Source organism: Crassostrea angulata, chromosome 2, assembly GCF_025612915.1.
Source record: "Crassostrea angulata isolate pt1a10 chromosome 2, ASM2561291v2, whole genome shotgun sequence".
Classification (NCBI taxonomy): domain Eukaryota; kingdom Metazoa; phylum Mollusca; class Bivalvia; order Ostreida; family Ostreidae; genus Magallana; species Magallana angulata.
In genome coordinates this window covers 43917316-43942436 of record NC_069112.1, presented here as the reverse complement: position 1 = coordinate 43942436, position 25121 = coordinate 43917316, and the positions used below count along the sequence as shown (strand labels likewise).

The 25121-nt window shown below is 33.7% G+C and overlaps 1 protein-coding gene across 2 annotated transcripts; it reads left to right on the top strand.

Moving 5' to 3' along the window:
• The first annotated feature begins 212 nt into the window (after positions 1 to 212).
• On the top strand, positions 213 to 21853 carry LOC128172415 (microfibril-associated glycoprotein 4-like). Of its 2 annotated transcripts, XM_052838216.1 has the most exons (16): positions 213 to 271; positions 491 to 535; positions 5392 to 5448; positions 6165 to 6294; positions 8057 to 8218; positions 8442 to 9449; positions 13060 to 13151; positions 13351 to 13413; positions 13645 to 13689; positions 15110 to 15166; positions 16278 to 16410; positions 17871 to 17939; positions 18038 to 18174; positions 18582 to 18678; positions 18937 to 19107; positions 19980 to 21853. In XM_052838216.1, exons 5-16 carry the CDS (start codon positions 8176 to 8178, stop codon positions 20279 to 20281), a joined length of 2217 nt encoding a protein of 738 aa, XP_052694176.1. In that variant the 5' UTR covers positions 213 to 271; positions 491 to 535; positions 5392 to 5448; positions 6165 to 6294; positions 8057 to 8175; the 3' UTR covers positions 20282 to 21853. The 2 variants fall into 2 exon arrangements, with proteins under 2 accessions (XP_052694176.1, XP_052694175.1); XM_052838215.1 differs by lacking the exons at positions 213 to 271; positions 491 to 535; positions 5392 to 5448; ... (1 more) ...; positions 8057 to 8218; positions 8442 to 9449 and adding an exon at positions 11322 to 11430 and having other exon boundaries at positions 13089 to 13151.
• The last annotated feature ends 3268 nt before the right edge of the window (positions 21854 to 25121 follow it).

Below are 25121 nucleotides of genomic sequence, written 5' to 3'. Positions count from 1 at the left end.
CTATTTAGTAAACAATGACTTTTACGAGATGTCAATATAAAAGAAATACATTTATATATATTATACATTGTTGCTAAGACCAGCTTTGTAATTTTTTTTTAAATTTTAAATTATCATATTAAAATGACGATGCCATTGTGTTAATGAAGTGTTTTATTTAGCGTACTTAGCGTCGCTACAATAAAGAAAAAAATGTTTCCTTTTCCAGAGCATAGAAATATACACGGCGATTTCCAGTTCAACTTCAACTACCTATGATAACATTTCCGAGGTAAGTATTCAGCTAATAGAAGAAACTTTATCCTATGTAAGAAACTTTTTTTTTTAAATTGACCTTTGTTTGTAGTAAATAAGTTGCAATAAGTAACTAATATTTATAAACAATGTCTGTGAGTATTTTTGAGATTTGTACAAGAAAAATAGTGAAAGTTAATGCTAAGTTGTTTATTTAATGAAATGTGTATTTTGGGAATTTTTTTTTTATTTGCAGGGCTATTATGACAGACAGATTGGTCAATTCATTACACCAAACTCGGTGAGGATTACACTTGATAGACTTTGGCGATATAAACTGTATAACAGTGCGTTAAAATCGCCATTCTGTGACGTAATGTCAGGAAAAATAGAAATCACCGGGCGTAAATGATCTTGAAAGCTGAAAACGGCTCGTACATAGGCACTGCTCGCCATATTTCTTCAAGCATTGCTTTCCCTACAACCCATATATTATTATTTTTTTTTAAAAGATCATTCAAGTATTTTGCTGTAGAGTTATTACCTGTGTTGAGGTGCATATAACCACGCCGTGTTACTCGGTCGCGATGAAAATTATCAAATTCTACGCACTTTTGTACAGCCAATGGACTAATAACATCAAATAAACATGTTAATGCATTATTAACAAATAGAAAATGCACAAAAAAGAGACAAATACATAAACTCCATAGATCACAAAATGAATATTACACGTCTACTACAAGTTTCGGGTCTAACGAAACCGAAAGGGATCATATATATCTGTGTGACGGTTGTGCCTATTTACGAGCGGTGTTTTGCTATAAATCGGGTGTACATTAAATCTTTTAAACCTACGATCGATTCAACGAAGTAATAATATGGAAGGTAATCGTGTTAAAAAATCAAGACATGTAAACTTGTAAATCAGATTATGCAATCGTGTTGGTGTGTGAGCCTGAGTAAAAATGACTGTAATTTTGATCGTGTAATCTATAAAACTCAGGGATAAACACTTTAGAGTTGACCCCGCAGGCTTTCAATCTAATTTCTCCTACAGCTGCACGCTTAATTGCAGGTGTAAAATGCTCTTTGTAATTTACATGTACATGTAACCTGCCACTTTAGTAAACACTTTTCATCTGTAGTCTCTGCAGTTGTATTTCCGTTTTTGAAATATCACGGCTGACATGTTACAAATCGACAAATGTAAAGTCTACAAGTTTGCCGAATTTTGACACGACCATGTATGGAAACAGTGACGTCACCGATAGAAGCAACAGGCATGCCGTAATCGCCGGAATAGGGACGGAATAAATAAGAAAAGTATTAGGAAGGCCTATAATCTTATCTCTGGATAACAACATTTCTTAGAAAGTATTATTTTTCGGAAAATAAATTATAAGATTGGTGTACATTTTACATGTATCAAGAGAATGTATAAAAGATGCGAGTGAAGAATTCGGTCGGCTTTGGATATCTTTTTAGAACTTGAAAAATTACATATATTGATTTTGTTTGAATATACGTGTAAATAGATATACAAGCATTTTCATTAGAGTACATGCAACAAATTGTTACCTGAACCAGAAATTTATTTATTTTACAACGATTGATAAGCAAGTTCTACAACTTATATTACATGTAATATCTCTCGTTGGCACGGATGTTAGCGCGAGGGGGTCATTGGTGTGGGAAGATGCCGGAGTACCCGGAGAGAACCCACGTGTCCAAGCGGGCGACCGCCATACCCTATCACATACAACCACTGTCGATCACGGGGATCAAACTCGTTAAATTGTTAAAGTATAGAGCTGGGCTGAATTAAGAAAACATTTCCAAAAGCCTCCTTATCGCTACCACAAAGTTGGGACAAGACCCCTCCCCCATCCACCCTCCCCCGTGAAAAATTACACGGGGTCGGCCAGTTGGTCAATTAAATAACTGCAAAGTTACCGATAAGAAAAAACTATATTTAAAAACATTTGTTTTGAGATTTTGATTAATATGCAACATAAGAAGGACACCCCCTTTAAAAATACATAAATAAAAATTCCGAATAAAAAACAACTAATTAACTGTCGTGAAAATTAAAATGTGTACAAATCATATTGAAAAAATTTCATTTTGCATTGTTGGCAATATATAGGGAAAAAGACTACATGTATCATGCAGGTGAAAATTGGCATTTTTCTTTATATCAAGCAATAATTGCGGGATATGAGTATGACATCCTGAATGTTGGTCCAATACAGACTCACTTTGTGAAGTTCTGAATGTCGGTTCAATACAGACTCACTTTGTGAAGTTGGTTGATAAAAAATTTCCGGGGAGCTATGAACATATACTGTTTATCTTTCACCTGCACAACAAAATTATTTTGATATTTTAAAAAGGTATGAATACATATAATTATAGTTACATACATTTTTCTGCGAAAATTTACCAAATCTTTGCAGGTCGTTTATTCTAACTAATTCAAAAAAAAAAATATAACAAAAATAACAAGAAAAAAGCTGTCAATGTGACAGGTAACCGGGTTTTCTTAGTGTGAACAGTATCTATAATCCATTTGAAAATCCTGAATTGATAAATACTACCTATCTTAAGAAATGGGATACTTTATATGCAATGTTTTTGCCAAAAAATGAAGTTCAACAGCTGATATTTTTTTAAAAAAATTACATTATATCAGAAATCAAAATCCTACCAATGTGCATACAAATGATATATGTATGATTGATCTGCAAAAGAACAGTTACTTCGAATCTTGAAAACTGTACGAGGTGTTATCGGTACAATAAGGGTACTTTTTTGGCAGCCACTCGACCGCCCGCCATTTTCACTATTTTAATAATCGAAAAACCCGGTTAGAAATTCTCTCTAAAAATTCTCAGAATTCAGAAGCAATGGAGCTACAGACTGTACACGGGACCTCAAGGCGGTCCTCGAACCCCATGCCGCTCAAAATATATTTACCCCCTTAGGAAATTTCTTAATCCGTCTCATTTCTAGAAAAAGAGTATATTTATCAAAGAAAATGTTTTTAAAAGAAAATGATTGTGTGTAACCTGTCCTTTAACTCATATTCCAGTTTAAACATGTCAAATTATTTTAGAGAAATAGATATCAGGCATTTCTTTTTAACCTTTTAATATCATATAATACCATGAACATTTTTTTTAACAGAAATTAGCGCATTCGTCATATCGGCAACGATTGTTATATACATGAACCTCTTCCTGTTTGGTCCAATTTCAAAAAAAAAAAAAAAAAGCTTTTTGCAACGGTTTAGGTGGATATTATGTTTATTTTTCGTCCATTCCGGCGATTATGGCATTCCTTTTCCCGCAGCAAGGCAGTTGCCAAGGTCATGTTAAAACTCGACAAACTTGTAGACTTTACATTTGTCAATTTGTATTATGTCAGATGTGCTATTGCCGAGCCTGAAGACACAAATGCAGTAACTACGGATTGAAAGTGTGCAGAGTTGAAAGTTTATTTAACCAATGAAAACAATAAAACTGCAAAATGTGCATCATGAGTCAAATCTTACATGTGTTTATGCCCGAGTTTTATAGGTTACACGATCAGAATTACACATATTCATACTCAGGCTCACACATCAACACGATTGCATATTCGGATTAACAAGTTTACATGTCTGGATTTGTGAACACGATTACCCTCCATATATTAATGCCTTGTATTTTGACTCTCTGGTACTTTAAAGACGAACACCGCTCGTAAATGGGCACTATCCTCCATATTTCTCTTTTATCACCGCTATCCTTACAACCCCTATATAAGCTGTAGAATTCTTAATACAAAATATTTCGCTGAACAGGTATCATCTGTGCGGACGTACATCTTGTCTCTCCGTGTTACACGGTCGCAATGAAATTACCAAGTTTTACGCACTTTTGTCAAGCCAGAAGAATGCTTACTTCCAATAAACAGCTCAATGCATTATTTACAAACAGAATATGCAAATGAAATAAGAAATGAATGCATAAAGTCCAAAGACCACGAAAAGAATACTACACAAGTTCAGGTGTGCAATCGGTGTAACGAAATCAAAGAGTTTATATACCGGTATCTGGCCTGGGCGGCAGTGGCTATTTCCGCATGATGTTCAGCTCTAACAAATACATAAACATATTTACTTGTATTATCCTGTTTTCCATATTCATCAGTGTAAGAATCGTTTTTATTTGCAAGATCAATTGACACAACAAATGTTATATCAAAGGATAATTAAAACAATGTTAAAACAACCATTCCGAGAGTATTGCATAAGCAATACACGTCCTCTACCAATTTGTAGAAATTTGTGGAAACAATGCACTGTTATGCAGATTATCATTCTTACCGTCTTCTGTACTCCGAATCAACAGACCAACCCGATAACGAACCCGATTGTAATTATACAAGAAAAAACCCTTTCGATTATATAACAACACAATGCTTGAAACTATTTTAGAGAACTTATTTGTTTTGTTAGAAACAATAAAAGGAACGGTCCAAATAATGCACAATATCATTATTGACTACATATTTTCCTCGTTTATTCATTACACACCGAACCCGATACCGAACCCGAACATTAAAAAATTGGAATATAAAAAATTAATTTTCACGATAATATGTCAACCAGACGCTACAAAAATGTAAACTTGATATGTAGTTTGACATTTTGAAGCTGTTCAGCAAATTTCATGTTATTCCTCAAACGCATAAAGAAAAAAAAGCGTGGAAAACTGAAGTGGGACAGACAGACGGACGGACGGACAGACAGACAGACGAACAGACGGACAGACAGATAGACAGACGGACTGACGGACGCAGAGGAAAGCTATAGTCCCCTCCGGTGAAAGCGGTAGGGGACTAATAATACTAGACACCTATATTAACGATACTGTGATTCCATTAATATTCGTTATATACCAATATATATGTATTTTGCTGTTGTTGAGTTGATCAATGAAAATCAATGATCCGGTAGCATACTGTTTTGATGTGATCGCTTATAGCAAATTCACATACTGTTTAAATTTTGATTATCGCTCAATCAACGAAAATTGGTATAAACAACCATTAAAGAAACCATATAACATATTTCTTCTTGTTTTTATAAACAAAATTTTTGTGTTGCAGGGCCGACACGGGGAACTTCCTAGAATTAGAGATGATAATCCTGATCATGTAGATCAGGTATTGGTTTATTATTTTCACAGAATATTTCATATTTTACAAAATCAAATTCTAAGATATTTTAGATTCCTTATTTTACGCGAGTACCTAAATCTGCGATTTAACTATTTAGCATCAAGTTGCGAAAATATAAAATAGCAAAATCCAATTTTATAAAATCATAGTTTTCACTTAGTACATCTGTCCGAAAAAAGCGAGATTTTTTAATCTCTAATCCGAGGCAAAACAAATAATAATATATTCTATGTTAATGTCCGTATAATTCAATCTGTATAAGTAATATCTTTAGAATATGAAATAATTAAAAAGAATAGATTCTACTGAAACACATTGATGTTAATTTCAATGAGCATACTGCTAAATGTTTCTTTTTTAAATCTCAAACATGTACATGGGTATTAAGCAATGAACTTGATTTAGCCGAAGTCATATTTTACATGTACTAATAACGCAAAATACTTTGGAATCACTAAAATTCGTAGTGGCTCAATTTTCTTGGTATTTGTGGGTAACCATCCCCCATGTGTTTACTTCCTCCACGAAAATGACTTAGTGAAATTCAAAACCGACGCATCCACGAAATTATATCGTCATGAATATTCAAAATCCCACAATCTACGAAACTGCCTCCCCCCCCCCCCCCCCATGAATTCAAATGATTCCACAGATGATACGCGGCCAAAAAATTAAAACAATCTCAATGTTGATTTTTATAGAGAAACTCCAGTAACCAAGAACATACTAAAGACTCCAAACGTCAATGTTTTATTGTGATCCTGTCAGTTTTTGCCGTCGTTATATCAACTACTGTTGCAACTATTGCTGTCCTGTACCTTCAAGGAAAAGGTAAGATACAACCGATTTCAAAAACTATGTGTCAGAAATGTACATACGATATTGTTTACTTGTCCAACGCATTGACGGCTTGGTCTTTACAATGCCATATTGTGTAAAAGAACGATTTATTAATTACATGTATGCCTCATCAACCAAAAGTTCTGTATTAACAGTGGGATAGAGGAGGTTAGCACCTAAAATAATAGTAATGTAAAAACCCACTTGGATATAAATATGGCCATTTGGGGACCTATTATGTTTATGTATTTTATTTGTGACCCATGTCACATGCCATTTTTTTTTGGAAATATAGGGCCCCCAAACAAAAATGATAATTTTCCTGAATTTTTTGCTAAAATTTGACATAGAAATTGATAATTTAAAAAAATCAAACAAATATATATAGTTTAAATTATTAATTAGTTATGATTTTAATACCGTATAAAATTGAACATATTTAGAAACTATAAAAGTAAAATCTTAGTCAAAGTCTAGAAATACTTGGCTCACTGGTGGCTTCAAAGGCAGTACATAATGAACGCAACAACAGATGTTCGGAATTTTGCAGCAATCAAATTAACACGGAAATATATATATATATATATATATATATATATATATATATATATATATATATATATATATATATATATATATATATATATATATATATATATATATATATATATAGTTATGTAATCTTTCAAAAACTCTGCATACAAATAGACATTCATTTAATGCCTTATTTAAAAGTAACACAACTAGTGGGCACATCTCAAACATTAAGATATAGTTTGAAATAAGCTAATTTTAGGCCATAATTGGAGTTATTTCTTTCCTAACTTCTATAAAATATAAGCTAATTATGCCAATATATATCGATAGAAATATCAAAATATTGTTTAAATATGTTTTTAATACATCATGAACATATCATAATACACAAACTTTTTAGAAGTTTGGTCCTCGCTGACAAAAAGGAAGCTAAAGTAATAGTACTCTAAAACTAGTGATATATGAAAATTGTTCATTTTCTTCTTCAAAACCTTCCGCCACAAAATATGGCCCCTTACTAAAATCTGTAAAAATGTAATTTCTTAAAAACAATTTTATTCAAAATAGTTTATTTACCATTGTTAAAATATAAATATACTACTAGAATTAATATGTGATGCAGAATTTTCAGACTAGAGGTGACCCAAAATAGTTACCCAATACCTAAGGAAGGAAGCTCTTTAAAGTTAGATTTAGTGCTTCATACTTCGCAGCTCTGTACTCAGAAAAACTCGCTTATCTCTTAGGTGGCTTACTATACCTGAAAATAGTTTTAAAATCAGTAGAACATTACTTGATTGTGGTAGATATATGTAGCATGATGGGTAAAACATATTTCAGTTAAAAAGGCAAAAAAGTGCATTCTTGCATAAATAATCATATTTTCAAACATGTAAAATATTTCAAGCATAAAGGTAAACCCTAAAACTTTTATTTACTTAATAATTTGCATTTAAAAGATATAAAACATTTTTTAAGTAAACTATTGTTGTATGATGTATTCACAAGAAAATGAGCTGCCAATAGTTTCATGAACATATCATATTATAATTAATACCATTGATAACACAGACCTTGAAATTGCCAAAAGTAGAGTCATTTTTGTTATACATGTATGCGTTGTTGCAACAATGCATGTACATTCAAATGCTGATTGAAAAAAAATTTATGCCTTCAATATTTTCTTTTTAAGATGACAAGGAAGATACTTCTTCAGATAATGTTCGGTTATCACCCAACAATTCTTTCCCGGAGTATTCATCTTCCACATCTTCCTCGTACAATGATCATACCAAACCCTTGCCAGAGTATCCATCAACCACATCTTCCCCATACATGTATCATAATACTACCAAACCTTCCGCAGATCATCTACCCGGTTTGTATTGGTCATTAATACATGCCTTAAAACGCAACGCAATTAACTAAGTTTTAACTTTTGCTTACAGATATGTTTAAACTGTATTTTAAAACAAATATCGAGTTAAGGCAATTGCTACAAAAAGCAAAAAATCACTATGGTGGCATTTATTTTCCAGAATACACGTATGAAATAATCATCAATTTAAATAAAATATATGTTCAATTTTGTTTGCTTATAGGAAGCTGGGGAACACGTTTTATTGTGTTGTTCATGCAAAACATACGGAATACGAAGAAATCCATTTACGTCACATCAGTCAACGGAATACGGATAAACGTTACAACGTCGGAACGTCTCAATAGTTCTCTCAAAAGTGAAATTGACCAAACCACCAGTATATACTCTTTTGAACAATTCTTGATTCCAAATTCAATGGAGTTAGAAGGCTTTAAGATAGAAACGAAATGTATATTAATTGAAACTTCTCAAAATTCTATGGTTTTAAGTCAGGCTGATGTCTATTCATCGGTTGGGATGACAACTCATATCCCGATACATAAACTTTCAACTACATATGTTATTGTCTCGACAAATCCGGTAAAATACTTCAGTCAATTTGCAGTTGCTTCAATTAATGAAAACACAATGATATCGATAACCTTCCAAATGAATGATACATTACAAATTGACGGGAAAATATATCGGAGTGGGGAAACTTTTAGCATCAAACTCAACTGTTATGAAACATACCAGATTCAACATACTGTGGACTTGACAGGAACGTTCGTTCAGTCATCTTTACCTATTGCCGTCTTCTCTGGAAATGATTGCAACAAATTAAATGGGCAAGGGTTTTGTGATCACCTAATTGAACAATTGCCACCGACATCCCGAATTGATGCAGTATATGTCGTTCCACCCCATCTGTACAGCAATACCAAAATACGAGTCATAGCCATCGATAAATCAACAATATTCTACAACTGCACAAATAAGACTCTCTACAAGTCGTATAAGCGTATGGAATACTTTGATATTGATATTTCAAGCAACGGAGTGTGTTATATTCAATCGAACGGACCTATTTTGGTAGCAAGTTTCGGTTTATCTTCTTCAATAAGATACATCAGTGATCCTTCAATGGTTATTGTTCCAGGATTTCATCAGTACCAAAATTACTACAAAATAATAGTTCCTTTTGGATATGATTACAGTTATATTACAGTTATTATGGAACAAAGCGACAGTCTACTGCTTCTAAACGGCTACACAGTAGCATCAAGCAATATTCTTTATCAGGAATTCCTCTACTATAGTACTCATTTCAAAGTAATGATAATACGTGTGTTCGCAGGTGAACTTACGGTGACAACAACGAAAAGCGATAAATTTGGACTAATGTGTGCTGGCATGAATTTTTTCAAATCCTTTGCTTTCTCAGGTAATTCTGTATTGTGATATTGGTTTAATTTCTTTTTTCATTGTTAAAAGTAGAAATCTTTAAAATGCAACATGTTCTAAACTTGTGTTACGTGCTACATATAGAGAACAGTTAAAAATATGATTTTACGAACATGAACATCAGCAGTTTATTTGTGTAAATTACAAAACTGGTTAAAATTGGCGTTCCTCGAGATATAATAAAATATTAGAATACATGTTTAACATTAACTTATTAAACGAGAGAGAGAGAGAGAGAGAGAGAGAGAGAGAGAGAGAGGTTGTATTTACGCATTATTCTAATATTTGAAGAATATAAATGTACATAGATTTTAAAGTAATTAAAATATCCATGCTGTTTGTCGCACATATATTGCAGAATCTATTTACTGATATATATGATTTAGAATTATGACATCATTATGTTACTAATTGATCAGAGTATAATTCATCGTTTATGTTTCATCATATTAAATGTGAACGTGCAATCGTTGTTTATGAAAATAAAACAAAACTTTCTTAATTATTATTTTTATTATTTATATTGTTACAGATCACAATAGTGGTTAACAATGTAACTGATTTTGAGATATTGCCAATTATACTTTTATATCTCCCCAAACAAAAGCAAAAATTATTATTACAAAGAAGATTTTTTTAAAAACTCAAAATGTTCAAAATATAAATAAATGACAAAAAGATCCTTTAAGCAAATGTCTTTCAAAGTTTTATTAAATCCATAATTAAAAGAATCGTCAACGATTATTCTACTTAAAGCCTGATATTTTTTATCATTCCATTCAGAGTTCATATAACAAACTAAATGAAGTGAAATATATTCCCACTCAATATTTAACAGATGAAAATCTAATTTATCACAGTCAATGTGTTATTATTTGATATATCTCATAAATAAAGGTATCAATTATCTTTTGTTCTTCACCTTCTGCATTTCCAATAAACTGATTACCCTACCGAAATTAAATGCATTTTTATTAACCGCTGAATTTACATGTATCTATGCACCCTTTGTTTACGTTGCAAAGTCCCTTTAACTCTGAAAGTTTAACACAAACAGGAAGAAAATAACAGTGCACAATACCTTTTTTCATTCCTTTTAAATTATCTGCATAAAGAGACATAATTCGCTTACTTTATGTTTGACTCCACATATAAATATTTATCAAACGTTCATTAGAAATAGCAAGCAATGCACATTGCTTCATATATACTACCAAAAGTTTGTCAGAGATGCTACTCTAAATTTGTCTGTTTATTATCCATCCACGTTTATCTGATATCCAACACATTTTAATGACAGTCAGTTCACAGGAAAGAAGTTTTCCATTCATAAATTCTGGTTTTCCCTGTCGAAGAATTTTCATGATTTCAGGTCATTTGTTTCACAATAATTATGTTATTGTGTCTTTTAGTTTATAATATTGAAAATGGGATAAGCGTGTGTAATTTAAAAGAAAACCAGCATTCATCACACAGATTTCATATGACTTACTTAACTCAGGGGGTGTACAGTTATTTTCACATTATGCAATTAGCTGCTCTGTTGAAATTTAAAGGTGCATACTTGACAAAGGATGATGTTTATGCATGGATATTTACTATTATGACAACGACCAGGAAGAGAATTTAATACAATGATCACTAAGCTGGCACTTTTAAAAAGAAAATTCAAAATAAAGTTACTGAAAAAACCATTGCGATTCAACACATCAGATCATCAGTTTGGGATAGTCAGTCTTTGAAAAATGTATTCCGATAGGTCTGAGGTAAGTTGTATCTGTATAGGTCTGAAGTAAGCTGTATCTGTATAAGTCTGAGGTTGTATCAGTATAAATCTGAGGTAAGTCGTATCTGTATAGGTCTGAAGTGCGTCATAACTGTATACTGTGGAATCCTTTCATTTCGTGGGAGTCAATTTTCGTGTAAATTGTTGGAGAAGTCGTATCTATATAGGTATGAGTTAAGTCGTATCTGTTTAGAAATATATGTCAAGGTCAGATACTCGTTATGTATTGTTTGGTGAGTTTAATTTGTTTTGAAGGCCTGACTCGCTCATTTAAGATTTTAGATTTTTTGTAAAGTCTACGAGTATAAGAATTTTCTTTTAGTTATTATTGTTTCTTGGTTTTTTGGGTTTTTTTTGGTTTTGCGATCGGCTTCGGCCGATCACAGTTGTGTCCATACTAGACATCCGGCAAATTTAACTATTTGCGCACGCATTGCGCCTTGCACTATTTTATTTACTATGCAATGACAACCTTATTCAAATCTTTAATTAGATGTAGAGTACTGAAACAGTAATCTTATCCGTTTACCTTTAAAATAAAACATTTATTGTGTTTCATACAGAGTGATTTAAATCACGTTTTTTTTTCACATATTCGTAAGAATATTAGACGGAAGTATAATTCGCCTACTAAAAGTAAAGCTCATTCATGCCTTGCCATTTCGGAAATCAATAAAACGGTGCTATATATAGTTTACTGCATGTAGCGTATATGATATAAACAGAGCTGACAATATATAAATAGTGCCTGTTTGGGAGGGTAACAGTTGAAATTGACATCCCCGAGGAAACCATTGTCAACCGACGCGACAATCCTCCGAAACAGGCACTATTTATTTTATTATACCGAATGTCTTAATTTTAGAAAATATTTTTACTGCTTTTATATAGAAATGACGTGAATTCTCAGCGAACCGATCGCGCATAATTTACGCGCACGAAACATTTCGTTGTGTTACCCGTTGCTAAGTGTGTTGCTAACGCTGAGGGTAATAGAACGGATTATAAACTGAGTCTAAACCAATCAGATTAAAGTATTTAACATGAAAGTATAATTAATGATATATAATGCCGACCATTCCTTTAAAAGGAATACTTGTTTTTGTTTCGGGTTTTGTTTTTGTTGTATTGGGGTTTGTTTTTGTTTTAGTTGGGGTTTTTTTTTAGGGGGTCTTGTTTGGGTTTTTTTTTTTTTTTTTTTTTTTTGTTTCTTGAATTTTTTTTTTTATATTCACTACCACAAAGTGATTGTGTTGATATTAGGATGAAAGAGATCATTTGCTTTTCTTTTTAAAATAAGTGGCATTTTATATACATCATATAGCAAAAACGTAATGTGCCCATCTGTTTTTTATTCATTCATACCAGGTATACTGTAAAAGTGGTTAATTACGCAGGTGGTTAAGTACGCGTTTTCTAGGGCCAATCAATACGCGTAAGTGTTAAATACGCGGTTTCAGGATTTACTATTCTTCAGTTTAAATTTTTGTTTATCATACACGCGGGGGTATTTTACGCGCTTTACTGCGTCCATGTAACTGGGGTAAGTTTCCCCTTGGCGTAAATAAACACTTTAATAAACACTAAACAATTTAAAGAATTTAATCAGTTGCTGATTGTTTTATCAATTATGTTCAGGGTTCAAGAGGGTCCGGATACGCACAGTTTTCACCTATCAGCAGTTCAATCAATTCAAAACAGGTATGTTATTTAGTAAATAATAATTTTACGAGAATCAAACATTAAAAAATGCATTTTATACCGGTTTTTAATATATATTGTAGCTAAGACTCGCTTGCCAAGTATTTTTCAATTTTAATTTTAAATAATCTCATAAAATTGATGATACCAATGTGTTGGTTAAGAGTTTTGTTAAAGATAAGAATGTTACCTTTTGCAGAGCATAGCAATATACACGGTGATTTCCAATTCAACTTCAACTACATATGATAAAATTTCAGAGGTAGGTATTCAAATAGAAGAAACGATATCCTATGTATTAAATTAACTTTGTTTTTGAAATTGATCCTTATTTGTAGTAAATACATGTACGCTCCAATAAATCACTAAATTCTATTTTTTTATAAACAATATCTGTGTGAAAAAATGAGATTTGTACAAGAAAAACCTGTAGGTTAATGCTAAATTGTTATTTTAATGAAATGTATATTTTGTGTTTCTTTTTTAAATGCAGGGCTTTTATGACAGACAGACTGGTAAATTCATAACACCAAAATCGGTAAGGATTACACTTGATTAACATTGATGAAGATTCTGTTTATAGTTCATTTATCCAGAATGGCAAATCACTGGGTTTTTTTTTATTACTGGATATGTATATATAAATTGACAATCGGGCCAATGGGACTTATATATCCTTAACAGACCTGGTAAAATATTCACATTTAAACCCACTCTACTAAATTACATCAAGATATGGTTTTATAACAAGTGCAAAACATGCAAATGGAAAAAGATCACTTTAAATTTTACCGCTCGTCATGAAAATAAAGTTTCCTGTGATCTTTAAACTGGAGACTTTACGTCATAATACAGAGAAACAACACTTTATTGCGGCATAGAGATAGACATCTAAATATGGCGATATATATTGTTACCCAATGCGTTAAAATCGCCATTCTGTGATGTAATGAATTTACCGGGCTTAAATGATCCTCAAAGCTGAAAACGGCTTGTAGATAGGCACTGCCCGCCATATTTCTGTTTTCTAATCGCTATTCCTGCAAACCTCATATTACAACATATCCATTTAGGCCTGTTCATGTTTTTGTTTAGATCCGTCTGAAGCCACAAGGGAAATGTATACCCGCAAACCTCTTAATAGTTTAAAGTATTTCGATGTAGCGGTGCAATGTATCACCTGTATGAAGCTAGTATATTTGGCCACTCTGTGTTACTCGGTCGCGATGTAAATTATCAAATTTTACGCATTTTCGTAAAGCCAGGGGACTGATACATGAAAAGCAACAGGTTAATGCATTATAAACAAACAGAAAATGCACATAATAAGAGAAAAATACATAAACTCCATAGATCACAAAGTGAATATTGCACATCGATTATAAGTTTCGTGTGTATTGGAATCAAAAGGGATCATAAATCTGTGTGACGGACGGTGCCTTTATACATGCGGTGTTTAGCTTTAAATCGGGTGTAAATTTACTTTTTAAAGCTCCTATTGCTTCAAAGAATTATAAATGCCTTGTATTTTGACTCTCTGGTACTTGAACAAATACATGAACATGTTTATTTGTATCATCCTGTTTTGCATATTCATCAATGTAGGACAAGTTTTATATGCAAGATCAATTCACACAACAAATGCTCTATCAAAAGATGATTAAAGCATTGTTGAAATAATACTAAACACCTACATAAACGATACCATGGATGCATTAATGTTTGTTGAATACCATTTTATACAATGTTTATTGTTGTTGATTTGATCAATAAATTTAATAATCATTGATTTTCAAAATCCTGTAGCATACTTTGATGTGATTGTTAAAAGCAAATCCCCATATAATTCAAAATTTGACTATCTCTTAATCAACGACAATTGGTATAAAACAACAATTAAAGAGATAATATAACAGTTATTTAAAAACTTTTTTAAAAACAGCAGTTTTGTGTTGCAGGGCCGACAGGGGAAACTTCCTAGAATTAGATATGATAAACCAGATCATGTAGAACAGGTATTGGTTTATTATTTTCACAGAATATTTCATATTTGAAAAGAAAAAAATCAAATCCTAAGATACTGGACATTCCTCATTTTACGCGAGTACTTAATTCGGCGATTCAACTGTTTAGCATCAAGTTGCAAAAATATAAAATCGACAAAGCCGATTTTTTTTATAAATCACAGTTTTCACTAAGTACATCTGTCCGAAAAAAAAGCGAATTTTTATTATCTATGCTTTTTGCATGATTTTACATGGCTAATAATTTCTTGCATTTATTTAGGAAATTTACAATAGTAGTCATGACAATATACTTGTTTAATATTTCAATTACCGGATAATACTACTGTAGAGGCAGACATATTCGTTGAGGATATTGTTTTGTTATTTTCGTTGGCAGTATAAATCAATGAAATTAAATCCATGACGCATTTTTTTTAACTTTAACCAAAGTATTAATAAATGCAGAGTTGATAGGTAATACATTTGAAAGATAACGATATGACAAAATTAAATGGAAATGTAACAAATGGCGAACTGTTAACTTCAGATATCAAAGAATAACTGTCATAAAATATCTTTGAAAAAATTTAAAAAAATAAAAAAAATAAATAATATTATTGTTCATGTTTATGTCCGTGTACATGTATTTCATTTTGTGTAGGTAATATCTGTAGAGTATGAGATAATTGATTAAGAATACCTTGTACTGAAACATATTGATGTTGATTGGAAATAGCGTACTGCTAAATGTTCCTTTTTTTCTTAAACATATGCATGTGTATTAAGCAAATAAATGTACCTGATTAAGCCGAAGTTATATTTAACCAATAACGCAAAATAGATACACACCAAATACTGTAAACGTATTACATTTGGCTGTGTATTCTACGAATTCACAATTTTTTTCGTATTTAGCGTTTTGGGCGAAAGATAACTTCTGCTAAATCAAGTACATCGTTAAATGACCTGAATATTTGCATATGAATAATCACATTCAGGAATACGCTAATTCAAATACACGCGAACTTGTTGAAAATCTAATTTCCGCAAAATATAGTACACACGCCAAATATAATACTTTTACAGTAATACAAAATAGTATCAATGTTGATTTCTATAGAAAAACTCCAACAGTAACCAAGAACATACTAAAGACTCCAAACGTCCATGTATAATTGTGATCCTGTCAGTGATTGCCGTTGTTATATCAACTACTGTTGCAACTATTGCGGTCCTGTACCTTCAAGGACAAGGTAAGATAAAATCGACATCATCAAAGTACTGAAGTACTGTCGGGAGTTGATTTTATTGATTATTATCATTTTTAAAATCAACGATATGTTATTTTGCCTAGTTTCTAATCTGTATTTGAATTACGCACATTTTTACAATATGAATTCTCGAACTTTTCCGACAAGAATTTCAAGAAAACCCCATATGAATCATGTTGTGTAATATTTAAAGATAGAATTAATTCCATCAAACTGTGTATCAGTAATCGAAATGTGTCTAAGAATTGTATACGTCTGGATCTAAGCAATATTGAACTCTCGTCTCGTTCAACCAGACGCTCGGCTGTCTTCGTTAATCTCCGACTACCAAGAGAGACTCTCTGCTTGTCGGAGATTTACGGAGACAGCCAAGCGTCTGGTTGAACGAGACTATATTGAACTCTGGCGTAGGAATACATACAACTACAAAAACAATTAAATTGTTCGTACTATATAAAATCTGACTACTTTCAATGAATTTATAAATACGTTTCTTTTGAAAAACAATAGAACAGCATACGGTACACCGAATTTATCTATTATTTTCAAGATCTACGTCTTGTCAGCGGTGATGATTTGTCCTTAGGTCCAAACACTGTTTCACTTTCGGTTTGCCAGAGTAACTGCATAGGAGAGTTGATTAAAATCAACTCCCAAAAAATTATGTGTTAAAAATGTATTCTACGATATGGTTCACTACTTGGACAAAATGACGGCGTTGTTTTTACAATACCATATTTTGTAAAAGAATAATATATTAATTATGCTTTATCGACCAAAAGTTCTACCTGAATTGTGATATTAAAGGTTTTTTTAAGTGTTTAAAATTTCGCAGCTCTGTACTCAGATGCACTCGCTTTTCTTTAAGGTTGCTTACTACACCTTGAAATAGTTTCTTAATCAGTAAAACATTTCTTGATTGTGGTGGATAGCATAATGAATAGGACATATTTAAGTCAAAAAGGCAACACAAATGTGAAATTTTGCATAAATAATCATATTTTCAAAGGTTTAATTTCGAATATGTAATCAATAGACCCAGGCGGATTCAAACTCGGGATCTGCAGTTCACAAGCCAAATTTTTTAACCACTGAGCTATGACGACATTTTACCAAACCGGTTGATACAAACGATTTAGCAAATACATTTTGATCGCCATCTGGTGGTATAGTGTCTTAAAGTATATTCGTAGTAAAGTACCTTAAGGTTATACACAATAGTAGACGGATGTATGTAATGAGTGTTTTATAAATTCAGTAGTAGCTCTAATAATAAAAAAAAAAATAACACGCGAGTTAAAATAAGAGTATTTTTTCTTAATAAAATGGGATGCTTTTGAAATGTTTTATTTATTTGACAAATGAAATATATTCAAGTATGTGCTACAGAAACCTGTCTTATCAAAATCACATCATCCTTCGTTTTATTTCTTCGTTTTCAGATTCTCCCAACGATAACGGAAATATGTTGCGCCTTAACCGAAGCTATCTAAGAAGAATTAATGGAACCGGTACGATTCACCTTTGCTTGACATAATAGGGTATGGAATCATTGATAAATTATGTCCAGAAATAATAACCTAGTAAAAATGGATTGTATGTTCTACAGAAATCTTCAGTGACTGCAAAGATCTAAAGCTGTTTGGAAACGATAGTGATGGGCTTTACACTGTATACCCCGACCCACTTACAGAGACGCCAGTCGTCGTGTACTGTGATATGACAACGGACGGTGGAGGATGGACGGTAATAAAATCCAAGCAGATCTAGAGGGGGTCAGGGGATTTTAACCCCCCTCCCCATGTAAAACTCAAATAACCTCAAATTACATCATAATATGACCACAAATATGCCCCCCTCCCTTCCTCAGGCAAAGCAATAACCCCCCCCCCCCCTGATTTTTTTTTCCTGGATCCGCGCATGGAATTAATGTGTAACTATCATTTATCAGTAAAAGATAAGAGTCTAACCAGCATTATATTATTTGGTCACACGTATCAGTAAAAAAGAAAAATAGTATTGTGAAAAGCAGTAATACGGAATATAAGATAATTTTTTAAAAAAAATGATGAGAAAATGAATAATACTTCAAATACACATTCTGTATAGTTCTGTATGTGCCAAAATGTCTTTTTATTCTTCTAAAAATGAAGGTGTTCCAACACAGACGAGACGGGTCTGTTAATTTCTATCGTCAATGGGACAGTTACAAGAATGGCTTTGGAGTGGCATCAGGAGAGCATTGGATTGGTATGGAGTTTATAACTTATTATTTACTATAGATGCGTGTGTATTTTTCTAACGAATTTCTTTTAAAAAGGAATCTCATTGAGGCGTTACACACTGTTATAATTTTGTTTTTGGTTTGAATGTGTTTTGGTGTCCGGCAAGATACTGTGCTATGAAGTGGCGTTGGAGTTTTTATTTGTACAGTTTCTTTTGTTTCTTGATTTTTTTTATCATGATTGAATACCTTAAGTTTTCAATTCGACATACATTGTTTTGCAGGTAACGACAATCTTCACAAGCTTACTACTTTAGGAACCACTGACTTGTATGTTCGTCTAGAAGCATTCAGTGGACTCTGGTATTACGCCAAATACGGCGACTTTAAAGTGGCTGATGAATCCGATGGCTACAGACTGAGTCTTAAAGCCGGGTCGTATGAAGGAAATGCTGGTAGGTTGTTTTTGTTATAGTTTGTATAGTTTTTTTGATAAAATGAACATTTTGAAATTAAATGTAAATAATTGCATAGAACTTGTTTAATCAGTTTGATTAATGGGGCACATTTTCATGACTTTCATTCATTTTTTCTCTTCCTTTTCATATTTGTTAGAATTTGATTAACGGTTTTATCAGTTTTCCTGCCATATCGAATAGCTACTGTAAACAGGAAACTATTCGCCCCTGTATTATTTTCGCCCCTTTTGCCCTCGTTCTCAGCGTGCGAATTTAAGACTGGGCGAATTCCAATGTTCCAGGTTATCTCTTTTATACAAATCGTGTCTGGGCGAATGTTAGAACATAACCCAGTTATTCAGCCAATCAGATGTCCCAAATTCTCGCTAAAATGCAGTCTTCGTGAAGAAAGTTTTTTCTTTTTTTCGAGTACCGAAGACTTTTTGATTGGTGGAAACTTTGATAAAGGGTAGTTTCGTATAATTTATCTTTGCGTGACTTTACGTTTTTATGTAATGTTTATGCAATTGTTGTAGGGCGAAAATAACCTGGTATACATTATTACAAATGTAACTTAAAAAAACTAGATAACAAAAGAAACACCAATCATTGAATAGTTGATTGTCACAATGGTTAGCAAACACTCTTAAAGTGCAGACCCAGTTTGATATTTGTATCACCTGTTGATACATGTACTACAAAAGAAAAAAAAACACATGGAAAAAATAAATCTATATAACAAAATCAGCGGAGCGATCGCTTTTCCCCTCCCCCTTCCGGTTTTATTAATTAATATTTAAACAAAATTACAAAATTATATTTTCCTGTTCATTGCCAAGTTTCTTATTCATGTGTATAATTTTATATAGGCGACGGCATGGACAATCATGGAAGTACAGATCCAAGTGGCATGCAATTCAGCACCATAGACATTGATAACGATAACGCCCCCGCGCGGTGTACTTTTGCTCGCCAGGGGGCGTGGTGGTATAACGTTTGTACGCTGACAAATCTGAATGGGATTTATGGGAACGGAACCTGTTTGACAACTGAAACATGTAACTTTTGGTATCTGATAAGTTCAAGCTATGTCGGTGTGAAAACTTCCTATATTATGGTTCGGCGTTTAGAAAATCAATTTTATTGTGCATCGTGTAAGTCAAGTAAATGATCTGATGTTTGTACTGTATCTTCATTATTATTCCGATGGTTTAGGAATAGTTTTGATTTATTGTTTTATGTAGTTTTTTAAATTACAAACTTTTTTGGTTTTTTTATATTATAACAAAAATGTGTATTATATTCATTGTATTGTTATCTATACATTCATATATAAATTAATGTTATATGATCAATTAAGTATTTCTATTAATATTTCATTGTGTCTTACATCAGACATGCAATTCTAGTTAAAATGCCTCGTATCATGTTCAGTCATTTGTTGTTTACCTGTCAAAAACCTATTATAGACGTGATTCACCAAATCATTTACATGTTTTGAATTATCGTTCGTGTTTTGACACTACCCCCGTACATTGTTTACATTTTTGCGAAATCAATTTATTTGCTTTGACACGTTATTAGATCGAGTAAATGCATGATCATTGTTTAAAACATGTTTATATTTACAAAATTAATCACCCTGTTCAGTTTCATGCCATTTTAATGCTCTTTCCGCGAGATAATCGTCATTTTACCGCTCAAAAATTTCTATGTACGGAATATGCTTCACGAACCGCTTCACTCTTCAACATGCAACGTATTCTGACACTTATTTTTGTGTTAGCAACATTTCTTAATTTTGTGTTATATCATGTATTATTGTATTTAGATGCTGACCACTATTTTCCCGTAGTTTTACCTCAGTGTGGTCAGTGATTGCTTTAATCGGTCACCTTGATTGATGAACTGTGTCTTCATAGCGAGCTTCCATATTCAAGTGTATCGCTACGCGCACTACTTCAGAAGGTGCTTAATTTCAATTTTTTTAAAGTGTAAAATATTGCAAGGATGTGTATTAAGGCTATATGCGTATTTTGACATAGAAATATGTGTCCGTGTTATTAAATTAATCCTGACAAGGCTTTGTATAGGAATAACATGTTTTTTTATTATTTAAAATTTAAAAATAAAATATTTTAAATATGCTTGTTCTGAAATATAGGATACTTGTCCGGAATGTCCATGATCCGTACAGATTTCTGATTGGTTGTTTGTGTCCAGACAGAAAAGGACAAGTATTCGTTGTTTGGAGAAGTTTATACATATATACTAGTTCCAGCAGCAGTATCACTTGAACACTCGTTCACATCCCGTTCGGTTAAGCACTCATAAATTCAAATAGGTTATTCATTTTGATAACGAGTTGTCCGGATGTCCGGATAAGGCTGACTGGATTATTTACAATTTACTGGAATTTATGAGGACTTAATTAGCATACCTAGTACAAATGGGGAGGGAGTTTGATTTTACCAGATAGAATTAAACTTTTTGTTTTGACTAAAGCTTTCCGATCGGCGCAAGTTTATGCATTTAATATTTATTAATTCAGTACAATTCCTATACGCTGTTTTTAGTTGATACTGAGCTTGTGAACGACAAATCCGTTAGATACTTGTAACATTTTATTTTATTTTTGAAACGTTTATAGCCCCGGGTTTCAGGTTGTATTGTTTGAAATGGTCAGTATCTTTGTCTGTGTTGTGATATTTATATATTAAGCCATCCTGAATAAATAGATGTGTGTTAGAAAAACGGTGTTTTTCTTTTGTTGCAAGGTCCGCTCGACTTGTTACAAGCTGGTGTCAAAAGTGGGATGCTGTATTTTTTAAGAAGCATCCCGGATTCGAACTTATGTTGTTTAGTGGGGGGTTTTGATAATTTTTCAAGGCTGATGTTTACTTTTCAAGTATCTTCTTGTGGTTGAGTTTTATCCTGGTGTTATAATGGCATCCCCGATCCTGAACTTATTCTACATGTTCAACACCCAGAAGTTGACGACGATCGTCCGAATGATCTCCAGGAATACTTCGATGCTGACCAAGAAAGACAAGGTGGCGGTGACTGGAGGCGAGACTCGGAGCAGCGAGAGGGTTGAACCTGAAACCGGAAGCTTTTACAGGTGGTGATGATTGGCAGGTGTACATTTCAAATTTTGAGGTGTGCGCGGGGATGAGAAGATGGAAGGTTGGCGCTAGTAGCTTGTTTCCGATGTCCCGCTCGCACTTTTTACATAAGTCTACCCATTAAGTCCAGACAGACGTACTCCGTACTGGTTGACAAACTAGAGCAGAGATTTGGAAGTTCTAGGCAGCAGAATCGTTGGTTATTTAGATTTGAATCTAGGAGACGAACCCCTAATGAATCTATAGTGGCACTTGCCGATGATTTAAGACAGATGTCACAGAAAGCCTACCCTAACTTAGATGCCTTAGCGCAGGAAGCACTGTCCATTAATCAGCTTTATTAACGTATTACATTAGAAATGAAGTTGCATAGACAAGGATTGCCAGACCATAGCAGATGCGGTAGAGGTCATTGAGCGTTACGAGACCGTTCTTGGTGAAGGAGAAAAACGGAAACAAACTGTAAGCGGAAACAGACTGTAAGAGCGATTGCTGACGATAAGGAAGTCAAGAGGAGGAACTCCGGCAGCAGTGCAGATACAATTCTTCGAGAACTGACAAGATACCCTGAAGCAAATAGTGACGAGATTGGAACGCCTGGAATCCGGACAGACGGCAAAGTTTGGTGGAAAACAGAATCAAAACAACAGGCAATGTTTCATCTGCCGCGCCACTGATCATTTCATGAGGGAATGTCCGATGTATCAACAAAAATCAGAGACCAAGAACAGACCATACGATGGCAGAGAAACTTCAAACCGTCGAGTTTTTAGGTCCAAGTACGCCGGATGATGAACATAAATTTAGACTAGGATGAATACATTTGTTAAGGGCACATTAGTAAAATTAAAAGAAATTGGATGATGGCCTTTTTGTATCTGGGTTGGTTGGTGGAATTTACGTAAATGATCAATTTAAAAAGCATTTTTTGACAACATAACCTCTGATGTCAAACCTCGACTCAGAGATCAAGAGAGGACACCAGTGAATGTGAACAACAGAGAAATTACTATATATGGTCATACAGAGATTCCAGTCACTTTTGGTCCAGTTAAATGCAGTTTGCCTGAAGTTGTGTGTGATGTTCTAAATGAAGGCATACTTGGTCAAAATGTCTTGATGAAAAATGTAAAGAAGCTAGACTTGCAGAAGATGGTGCTCATTGTAGACCAAGACAATATCCAGTGCTGGAGTTCAACTAATACCACCTCTTGTTTGCCAGAAAATTAAGTTGATCTGATGACCCGTAGTAGGAAGCATTTAAATATTTAAATCTTGGAAGTATCCCTGAAATTAATGAAACTGCTCATAAAATTCCAAAGTGTCTTTGCAACATCCTCTGATGACCTAGGGAGAACAAATTTGGTACAGCACACCATCAACACTGGTATAGCCAATCCGATCAGACAACGTCCTAGGCGGTTGCCATTCGGAAAACGTGAGGTGAAAAAACAGGAACTAGAAAAAATGTTGAGGCGAGATGGTCATCACCGATCGTCCTCGTCACCAAGAAAGATGGGTCCACCAGATTTTGTGTTGACTATTGCAAGCTAAACGATGTCATAATCAAAGACGCCTATCCCTTACTTCGCATTGATGAATGTCTGGATTCATTGTCCGGATCGAAATGGTTAAGCAGCATGGACTTGAACTCAGGGTTTTGGCAGATTGGAATGGCAGAGGGTGACAAACTTAAACCAGCATTTTCTACAAGTCAGGGTCTTTATCGGTTTACTGTTATGCTTTTCGGACTTGCAAATTCTCTTTCGAACTTTGAGCGCCTGATAGAAGATGTGTTTCGTGGACTTCAGTGGAGTGAATGCCTGATCTATATTAATGACATTATTGTACCTGGAAACACAGAAGAGGAAACCCTGCAAAGTTTAGAGCATGGTTTGGATAGACTGCAAACAGCCAACTTCAAGACCAAGCCATCAAAGTGCAACCTGTTTCAAAGAGAAATCCGAGAATTAGGACATTTTGTTTCAGAGACTGGAGTACATACAAATCCAGATAAGACAAATGCTGTTAACGATTGGCCAGAAAGGTGCTTAAGCTCCGCCCACCGTGACGACGGTAACTAAGAAGTGAAATGCCCGACATTGAAGGTAAACACTATGGTGGGCGAAAATTCCTTGAATGAACGTCCCGGACGATTTTTCGCAATCTTTACTGAATTATAAGCCGATTTTACGTCAAAAGCAAAGGGCTGTAGCGTTTGTAAAAGATGCATACAATAAATCTGTTTAAATTTGTAGAGGAGAAAATGAAAACAGCATTCAAATTACCGCTAAAATATTCAGAAGTCTGAGAAAGAGCGAAGATCCCCATCGGGTTAATCTCGGGGAAGAGTTTCAACGATGCACATTGCAGTTGCAAAGCTGGGGATTCTATTCTAACATATCCAATCCGTGGTCCAAGTTTCATTTTAGATACAGATGCTAGCAACAACGCAGTGGGTGCAGTCCTTTCCTAAATACAGGATGACAATGAGAAAGTTGTTTCCTATTACAGTAAAGCTTTGAATAAACATGAACAGGTTTACTGCACAACCGGCAAAGAACTCCTTGCTGTAGTGTGCGCCCTGAAGCATTTTCACCAATACCTGTATGGTCAACCAGTTCTACTTAGAGCGGTAAACTGGATGAGAAACCTGAAGAATCCTACTGGCCAGGTTGCCCGATGGTTGCAGGAGCTGGGTACATACAATATGACAGTGGTGGTCCATCGCCCAGGAACAAAACACGGCAATGCGGATGCCGTGTCAAGAAAACCATGCAGTGTCTGCAAACGACAGCAAACCAATGATGATACAGAGAGCCAGACAGAAAATGCAAGAGATTAAACAAACGCAGATGTAGATCTGGGCCACGTCTGTGTCATTAC

Excerpts from the sequence above, each read along its gene's own strand:
- LOC128172415 (XM_052838216.1), top strand. The coding sequence starts at position 8,176 with ATGTATCATAATACTACCAAACCTTCCGCAGATCATCTACCCG. Across the intron at positions 15,167-16,277 it reads AACCAGATCATGTAGAACAG|AAAAACTCCAACAGTAACCA; the intron begins GTATTGGTTTAT and ends TGATTTCTATAG. Across the intron at positions 16,411-17,870 it reads CCTGTACCTTCAAGGACAAG|ATTCTCCCAACGATAACGGA; the intron begins GTAAGATAAAAT and ends CTTCGTTTTCAG.